The sequence below is a fragment of the Lottia gigantea genome (genome assembly GCF_000327385.1).
Source record: "Lottia gigantea unplaced genomic scaffold LOTGIsca_5, whole genome shotgun sequence".
In the NCBI taxonomy this organism is placed as follows: Eukaryota; Metazoa; Mollusca; class Gastropoda; family Lottiidae; genus Lottia; species Lottia gigantea.
The window spans coordinates 1,857,975-1,868,700 of NW_008709715.1; the positions used below are offsets into that span (position 1 = coordinate 1,857,975).

Sequence of the window (10,726 nt, forward strand, 5' to 3'; positions counted from 1 at the left end):
GCCTCTATATAAAACACTCTAGTTTGATATGATCACATAATGATCTTATATATATATTACTCATTATTTTATATATATATATATATTCATATAACATATTAATAATGAGAATACTTCAATCCTAATAGATTGGTGTTATTTTAATAATAATGATGAAATGAAATTGATGTAATGTTTTAAATTGCTGAGTTGTACAACATTATACAATAATAATGATGATAATGATAATGATGATGAAAATGTTTGTATTTGTTTTTTTAAATGAGAATCAGTGTTGTATGTATATTATCTATATACAAAATAAAATAATAATAATTAATAAATATGATACAGTTTTGCACTTGAGCACATCACTTCCTTTATGATTGATTATCATTCAGTTTTGTCCTAGGAATTAATGTTCACTTTATTTCCTCCAAACACATTGGTATTCTTTGTCACTATTTGAAAATGTAGATCTTTGAATATATGAATATCTGCATATTAACACATTAAAATATTGCATTAGAAATAAATTGTGTAGGTAAACAATAAATAACACATCATGACAATTTAAAATGGTTACTTTTGCCACGTAGTCTTTTTTCTACGCTAGTATTGAAATAAAAACAGTTGATTTATTATAAAACTTGTGCCACCAATAAGAGTTTATCTCAGTCCAGGCGTAATCACAGGTTAAAAAGCAGACGTTCACGATTCGAACAATGCTAAGAGATCGTCACTATTATTGTTTGTATTATTACCACTATTATTATTTGTTCCGTTTGCATTGTTATTTTGATTGGTCGAATCACTCGAGCCGTCAGGTGGCCCTAAATAAGATAAAAGTTCTAACGGATCTCCTAAATTATCTGGTAAAAGCTGAAATAGAAAAGAATGACATCCATTAACAATCATCTTTCATTAAAATACATTTAGCTGTGATAAATATTTTGAGATCATATCTACAGAATAAAACACCTTTTACTACTGTCTATGTTAAATACCTCATCATCTTTCTTGACAAATAATAAGTGATATTAATAAACAACTTACATCTAGATTTTCTGTTTGCCCATTGCCATCTATTATTGACGTAGGGTCAAAGTTTAAGTCTGGTAAACTTTGGCACTCTCCAACAGGCGGTAGAGGCAAATTATTATTATTATTATTGGTACCCTGTGATGGATGACTCAAAGGATGGCTGCCATTTGTCATTAATTGCGGCGACTGGCTGTTTGGAATCATGTGACTACCATTAGGAATTGATTGATCAGGATGGCGTAGTTGTTGACCCATGGGATCACCTGGAATTACAGAATCGATGGTTAAAAAACTGTCTGACAATTCTCAACTGGATTCATGAATCATAAAATGTTATGTTACATAAGATAAATGACTGAGACTATTCCTGAAGGTACAGATCAAATTACATGACACTTTCTGTACTGGTTTAAAAAATCTGAATTACAGCTTTTTACTACTAGATTCTATTTTAATAACCAACAACTATAACAGTCAGATGCATTACACCATTTTGGATACTATTTAGTACATAAATAGTCATTAATACATTTCTAATTAATAATTCAGGACCAATCACCAAGATTTCTCCATTACCACATAGCAAACCAATGCAATGGTGTAGATAAAACATAACATAATTTCATAGGTTTTGGATGAAATAGTTCAAATAATTTTCCAACTAAATTTGAACAAAATCTCAAGCTGATTATCATCATTAAACTTACCATTTAAATTTGTGGGTGGCATATTATATGGTGATGCCTGTGGCCCTAAATCCCAGGAATTCATTGTTGGCATTTGCGTACTTGATGGAGACATTGCCTTCAGCCACCTATTAGCACATTGATCATTGGCTGAAAAATATAGAGTATCAAAAAATTAAACGACAATAAAAAAAATTCTATAGGAAGCATTTCAATCGCCTGGAAAAAATGAAACTCGTTGATTGATTTGAATGCCAAAAACAGAAATGTCAGCTGGAGGCTGGAAAATCTTATCATTACAGATAACTGTTGACATTTAATAAGTGTGTCAAGTTTCGCAATGATAAAAATTACTATCAATAGTCTTGCTTAATAACTCTTTATCGAACTCGATACCAATTTGACCTTCAGTTTCAAATTTCATGTCAAACATTTGAGTGTTTTGAATTAGGTATATCTTCAGTCTAAATATTGTTTGTTGATAAGGAAATGGGAGTATAAGCTACTACAGAAAATTCAATTGCCACATGTGGCAACAAAATTTAAATCAAAATGATCGCACAGGACATATGGCATTAGCTTTTCTGTGGTGCAGAAAGCACAAATACAGACAGACATGTTATATATGTAACATATTTGTATTAAGTCATTTTGCAATAACTCAAACATTGTCCCACATTTCAACAATAAAAATAGCAAAAAAATTCTAATGAAAACTGTAGAGTGTGTTAAAAGGTTAAGAGACAACATGATATGGGTGTATAATCAATGTTTCTAATGATAATGATATAGTATGGGAAGTAAGGTCAATAAAAAGGATGTCCTTATATAAACTATTAATAACAGTAGTATGTAGAATACTCACTATTTTCCTCTTCCTTAATTAATGATTTAATAGGAACAGGTTTCCAACTGGCTGATTGATCCATTGTTATTTCTTCAAATTCTGTATTATTTAAATTACTGAGTATACCCCATATATATTGATCTATTTCCAGACCTTCCAGCAGTGCTGTTTTACTGAAAAATAACACAATAATTTTATATACAACTAACAAATTTTGAAGATGAAAGATTGATTTTCTTGTACACTATATATTTGCTTATAATTTTCTCCCTTTCAAATTGTCCTAAATCTTTTATTATCCTGTAAGTCATGACTACTTACTTGCAAACTGGACAGCGCCATGTTCCTCTTTCACAATTGAGCTGTAGATAGGAGTCTAGATCAAAACACTATAAAGATACAAAATATGTTTTTATTAGTAACAAAGTCATTGTACATATTAATCAAACTATATAAGATAGTTCAAAATATACTCTGCTTATGCTTTGAATAATAATGTGAACTCATATTTAAGACTGCCTAAAATTTCTGAAACATTGAGAAAACAGGCCAAGGTATATAACAGAACTAAAAAACAAACGAACCTGTATGTGTTTACAATCATGACCTCTAGCAGGTAAAGAGATACGTCGATATGTTATTGGACATTTTAGAGACACTTTAATAGCGGTTTGTTCTACCCCATCATCTCCACCATTTAATGAGTTCGCTGTTGGCACTTGTGTAAAATTTCTTTTGACTACAAAAAATAAATAATGTAAATTAAAATAGATTATTCATGCTTTACATTGAAAGGCCAGGACAGATTTGAGTACATTTAAGAAAGTTCACAATTTCAAGTTTTCAATATCGCACAAGCACAAGTGGCTTACAGAAAACTAGCCAAATATTAGCAGTGATTCTGATATATTAAATGTTACAAATAAGTATATAAAGATTGTAAAGTACAATCTGTAAAAGGCACAGTTCTGACTACAGGTAGTACATCAGGAGTAATTGAGTATAATCCTATTAAAACTATAAATATATCAGAAATCAATAAATCATTATTATGGGCTTACTTTTAGTGATACAATGTTCTGCTGGTAATAAACGCTTCCGTAATAATCCTTGTAACACAGATCTTATACTTGGTCGATGAACCAATTGTAAAACAAATAAATGAGACTGAAAACATAAGACAAGTATTGATATTTTAAGAAATGTGAATATAGAATTATTTTTCTATTCTAATCAATAGTGGGTTGAATTGATTAATAAATATAATATATATTTTTCTAGATTTGAAATGTCAGCTTTATTCATCAAGAGAAACAATCAATTTTAGAAACACTTTATATTTCTTCCTATTTGTTTAAAGAGTAGTCTTACATAGAATTATTTTTCAATTTTTAGATTCTATTTACTGTATATTAAAACAACCACAAAAGCATAAAAATGAAAAGTCCCCTTGGATAAACACAATATTTTACATTTTTGCTTCATGTTTGTAAGTCATTTCAAATTCATATAATTATCCTTCATATATTTATGCACACAAGAATTTTAAGTTCAAGCTGGATCAAATAGCGCTAAAAAGACTACTTACACAACAACAAGCAGTAACAGTGATTTGTATAGTATTTCTACCAGGGGCACATACTTCTTTAAGATACAGGGGTTTATGAGACGATTTATTTTCACCACGTTCGATAACTAGAGGCGTGGCATTCACACTAACTGTCACTGATGCTGGCCAGTTTGTGCTCATTTGACGATCTTCATGATGAAAACATTTTAATTGCAACTCTAAATCAGACCTAAAAATACAAAAAAAATATTCATTAAGGACATCTTTTTCAATCCCATTACATTACATACAAATCAAAACCAACTTTTCACTACAAATTTATCAGCATGAATTGAGTTTTATCAGCTTTTATACACAATAAACATAAAGTTAGATGATTTTATTTTATTCTATAATCAAGTCACCATTCTATTTCTATGAATGTAGGTGGATAACTTACAGCATAATATGTGATACAATTATAAATATTATGTCACTTCATAATCATAACATGCACTATTTACTTTCCTCAGATTATTTTGAAAAAAGGTCTTGTCGTGATGGAATTGATATATTTAATTAAATAATTTATACCATAATATTCATAGTATTCATTTAATTTTAATGCAAATAAACATTTTGCATCATAGTGTGAAACTTTACTTAATAACCAAATCATAAAATCACTTAAAATTCAGGAAATTGATGTGAGGTTGGATTGTTTTTGTGTAAAATTAATGGCAAATTAAGAATAACACTCTTCAAAATATACATTGAATCAGAGCAGCATGAGCCCCTGTGCATCCATGTGATCCTGGTAACAGCACTCCTATTATACATACACTAAGACTGTCACTATCATCAGCTGTTTCAAAATATAAACTAACATATTAAGGAAAAGCTTACCTCCACATTAAGGTCTGGTAAACAGAGTCCCTGAGATGAAATGCGTGGTTACTGACAGCCAAATTATGTTCTAGTCTGAATGGAGCTAGCACTACACCATCCCGAACTGGAAACGTTAATCTTAATTCATCTTCTACAAAATAGAGAACATCCAAAATATTATACCTAAATAGAAAGTATTTATTGCAATGCAAGGAATTTCAATTCTTTTTTTTTTTTTTTGCATTATTTTCTGATATCACTCATCACTGATAAAAGTTGAAGTTGCACTTCGGCAAAGAAATGTTTAATGCCCAATAACATGAAATTTTAGGTTGAAAATAAGTTCTTTGTTGGCTCCTCTGAAATTCTCGTTCATATTGTAACTGTAATGCATACACAAGCTTACATATGTTTGAAAAAATTAAAACTGATTGCTAAAGTAATTTATGACATGAAGAAAAAGTGTTGTTTCTGTATTGTTTTTTAAGTTATTTAAATATTGAATATAATGATATGTAACAGATGGGAGGCTTTCTTCACTAGAAAATCAATTTACTAACTCTAATCATATACTATCTTTTATATACTATAGTACTTATAATACTTATAGTTTTATCTACATCTATTATATTCATAAAACTCGCCACTATTTCTAACCTGTTATAAGTTACAGTTTCAATTCCAAATTTATTTGAGTGAATAAAAGACTAAATTTTCATGTTCATTTCTCTTTCCAAAACATTGTGACAAATTTTGATGGTATAAGATCAAGGATTCTTTCAATCAGTATGATTTTGTTTTGGCTATTCACAAAAAAATTGCTTTTAATCCGCGATTGAATGTAAATATTGTCAGAATGTAAAAACATAAATGCACCGAACAGAAAAATATTTTTTTGAAAGCACCCAATCTAAAAATTGTTGGCTTCTCATCAATCAAAGTTATTCTGATTGACATAATGCTTTTGGATATGACAAGATTTACCTTTTTACACATTCTATGTGACTCATACATACCTTTTTTCATTAAATGTGGTTTAATATCGGGTGGAAAACTGGGTTTCATATCACCCTGGGTGTAAGCACCCACTGAACCAGGTGTCATAGGAGGTGTAGGATTACCAGGTATTGGTGAATGATGTTGAAAATTTCCCTGTAATGAGAGAAATGAACACTATGTTTAATTACAAATCTATCATAATTGATCTATATACACTAAGAGAAATGCACCTTGTAACATTAATTACCTCTCATTAAACTAAAAACTTTAATGTACTGCAATCAACCCACCTTAATTTTCTTATTTGTTTCAAAAATCAATCATAATGACTGTTGTAAATATAATCAATAAATACAGAATATTTATGAGTGTATAAGAGGGTTAAGATAGAATATAAAGTTACAAGACAATTACCTGCCCAGGAAACTGTGAGAAGCCGTGAGGTTGTGATGGGAGTCGATTAGGCATAAATTGACCCTGACCCATGTATGGATTCTGTCCGTTGGTGTACTGAGAAGGAACATTACCACGCATAGGTTGAGCTGGGCCATAGGTAGGGGAAGGTAATGGTTGTTGGGTAGGTGGATATTGAGGCTTTGACGGGTACTGTTGGTTATACGGTACCTGACCAGGATGTCCTGGGTGGCCTGGATGACCAGGGTGTCCAGGACCAAACTGAAAGAAAATTTTTTTTTATAAATATGTGTATGGTTTGAAAATATGAAATTGATGGCTAGCATTCACTCTTTATATGAACAGTCAAGGCAACCGCAACATTTTTGTTTCAAATGTCAAAAGATATTACTCACATTTGCACCATTCGGATATTGGCCTTGCTGCCGTTGTTTTGACTGCATGTATTGTTGAGGATTAGGATAAGGTGAAGGTCGACCACGATACATTCCCATAGAAGCTTTCGCTGACATTGGTCCAGGTCCACCAGGTCCCATACCCATCGGTCCTGGATGTCTCTGTTGCCCCATACCCGGATAATGATTGTTATATTGAGGAGGAGGTCCTGGTTGCATTTGCTGAAACGAAAATAGAAATATAAATACCAGATAAATATCAATTTGAAATGATCTGATTGGTTTAAAATAGGTAGTGATGTCACAATTGACAGGGAAACTAAATTATTTACCAAATTAATTGTGGTATCATTTATATTTATTAGTGACGTCTTCTTTGGGTTATTTTTAGACAAAGGTTAATCATTAGAAGAATGAGATGCCCTACTTAAATAGCTAACAAGTAATTGTATAAATGTGATAAAAATACTTTGGATCTTTGCCCTGAGGCCAGATGAAAATAAGAAAAGTTGACAATATGTAAATCTATCTACTCATGTAGCTATCAAAATACAGTCTAGGAGAGTTGAAGTTTCTCTATGCATGAGCAATCATGTAGGTCTGTTACCTGGGTGCAAACCACTAATTTAACGAAATAAAATGCTTGAATGACTGGCCTATAACTAAATGATTTCTTTTTGAAAGTGAGTAAAGTCAGTGAAGTTTTTATTAAGGTGTTTAGTATTATATAACTTTTCCACCTTCTTATTTTGTAAAGAAAGAAAGATTTACAGGTGATAGTAAACAATGGAGAGATCAAGATATTGAAAACAATCTAGTAAGAGACTGTATATCCTAATCACTGTAAAATTTCCACTAAAGTCAACTAGAAATATTATGATATGTAACAGATTGATCTCTTAAAACAATGTTACCTGCATCTGTTGGCCATACTGATTATTAATATTCATATGAACATTCATGTTCATTTGTTGTTGTTGATTCTGTTGTTCTTGTAAAGCAACCATACTTGCTGTAGCTGTTGCAGTTGCTGTGGCAGTTGCTGCAGCCGCTACATAAGCTGCTGCTGATAAAGCTGCAGGAGGTGCCTGATAATCATTACCTTCAGACATAGAAGGATTAGAACCTGGGGTATTTGGTGTTGGAGGGTAACCACTGAAATTCAAGATCAATACATTACAAGAATATAATTTATGTTTAACTGTGCACAAGATGGTTCAATTCTGGAATTTACAGAAGAGGTGGTCTGAAAAAATTTGCAACAATCAAAAACTTCATTACTACAATCAATTACAGTCTTTGAGTGGCATTAAGCAATTGTGAGTACGATATATAGACACAGCTTTATGGAACAACAATCACTGGTTAAAGTTCTATGCAAGGCACATGCCTGAGGACGACGGGGGAAACACGTCGAAACGTTGCATAAAACTTTAACCAGTGATTGTTGTACTATAAAGCTGTGTCTCTATACAATCAATTACGTTTCAAAAAAGTGATTGCGAACAGTCTGTATATATTTTAGGAGAAACAGAAATAATTAATATCAAAATATATTTACCTAGGTCGTGGATCTCGACGAAATGGCATGGATTGAGGATTATATGGAGGTTTTTGTATTTGGTTGCCTGGAAAGCCTTGCGTCTGTTGACTATAGTTTGTAGCTGTCATGGTGGTATTAGTAAAGCCTGGTGCTGGTGTATTATGAAAGGAGGGAGCACTCTGAGTGGTAGGAGTTACACCCCATACTGTTGTAACTACCGACAATGATTGGCCTTGGTTTGGTCCACCCCATGAGTTTGGATCACCACTGCAAAGAGAGAAATAGATTATTAAAATGAGACTAAAAAGAGCATTAAGTTTCAAACATACAGAGCATGTTTCAACTATAAATAGGAAAGAAATTTGGCTACTGTGCAAAAATGAATTCAAGCAAAAAAGATTTTATTACATCATGTAAAGTCTACTTTAACAAATTGTTTTTATCTGCACCAAACTTGGCTCCATTAAGAAATGTTCCATATCAATTTAGTACACTGTCAAGATGTTTAATAATATTAAACTCTATACACTGTGATATGAATACTAATTATTTAACACTAGATATTTAATTACACTATCAACTCATTATTACTAACATTTCATTATTAGTCACATCAATAATTCATGTATTGTTACAATGATTTAACATTATTATAACGTAGCTCTATAATATGTTTCTTATTCCACAGTTGATGCAGACTTCAATTGTCATGAATAGTTATTAACATTTAGTCTGCTGACTTTAATGTATTATTTTAAATATATAATATAAATCAATACATAAATGGACAATGATTTCAATGAAGAGAATCTCTGCAGAACAACTATTAATTTTTCTTTTGAATATTTTATGTCATTTTGGTCGATAACGCAAAGTAGCATAAACTAGCTAAATCATAAAAATATATGGCAAGATTATGTTTGAGTTAAATGTGCATTTAATCTTATTTTCTTGGTTTATTTCAGTGTAAAGATGAGTGACAATGATCAGTATAAATGAAATACCACTGTCCACTATATTAGTATATATCAGTATGTATTATCACACAGGCTAGAGAAATCTACCCTCAACTCTCACCTATTTTTAGATTACCTAGCCAGATATGTTTTGAAAACAAAATTCTTTCTGGAGGTGAAAGGTTAAATTTGTATATAAAAAGAAAGTAAGACAAGTAATTACTAAGTAGATCAAATCTCAATTATATATCAGAGGAAATATCGGCCTGGCTATTTTTATACAAATCATGTTCTTTATTAATATAACTATGAACTAGATAACACTTTTAGCAATTTATATAATATCAATTGAATATGGTTTTGAATAGTTTAGAAATTGAAGATGCAATAAATTTGAATATTAAACAACCTTTATCTATAAATATTTATTCAGAATATAAAATGTAAAAAGAGTTAAAAGGTTGACTATTAAAATATTTATACTTTGTCTCCTGAAGTGACAAGCTTTGTCAACATCTGCTACCAATTTTTGATTGTTTTTTCAACTTTGACCTCCAGCAAGATGATAAGTAATAAAATAGTTAAATTGTGCACTTTATTTAGTAGCATAGTATTTTCTGGTTTCATCCAGATACACTTATAAAAGAAAAATATTCAACTTCAAGCCATTCAATGTGGTAGGTCACACATTGTTTCAGCTATAATTTAAACTTGAAATAGAATCATTATTCTAATTTTGTGACCTAGAAGCCATACTTAGGTAGAACTATTTCTAGTTCACAAATCATGCATGCTATTGTCACATTCAATCTTGAAAACAGGAATCAAGTCTTATATGCCAAAAGAAATAAACAAAAGGTACACTATGTTATGTGTTAGATGCTTCTTGAAGTTTCTAAAACATTGTATGTCAGTGCCTAAGGCCCTATGTAAGTTTGTTAAAATAATTAACAATAAAATATATAATTTTAAGATAATCTGTCATTTATATTGGACTACAACTATTAATATAAGTTTTTACATCTATTTTTATGATCTATAAACTACAATAAATAACTGTATATCATAAAACCAAATAAACATGTTTTCACCCGTTAGGTCATTTCACCTTGAAATATAACCTGTGTCAGCTTGACCAGTAACTTTCACCATCAATTATAAGTGACCAATGAACTATGACTGGTCAATATGGTAGAAGGGAGGGTGAAGGACAGTTAATACATCAGATTAATATCAGTAATTATTATAATCAAATAGGCAACAGAAGTCATAAACCCACACAAACACTATACTGGTAAACATTAAAGCAACTAAATCTTCTAATTTTTCATTTTCACCAAAGACAAAACATACAACTTTAGGGCAGTTTCTTTCCAATGCTATTTTATTTTCATAATGGCTTGAAAAACAAATCAAGACAACTGAA

General features: G+C 30.8%; 1 protein-coding gene across 1 annotated transcript; it reads right to left on the minus strand.

Moving 5' to 3' along the window:
• Positions 1–2,545: 2,545 nt before the first annotated feature.
• On the minus strand, positions 2,546–6,894 carry LOTGIDRAFT_105887 (hypothetical protein; the record flags this gene model as incomplete). Its single annotated transcript, XM_009061833.1, has 7 exons — positions 2,546–2,729; positions 2,878–2,945; positions 3,141–3,295; positions 3,618–3,723; positions 4,145–4,355; positions 5,012–5,144; positions 6,810–6,894. 7 exons carry the CDS (start codon positions 6,892–6,894, stop codon positions 2,546–2,548), a joined length of 942 nt encoding a protein of 313 aa, XP_009060081.1.
• Positions 6,895–10,726: the final 3,832 nt, after the last annotated feature.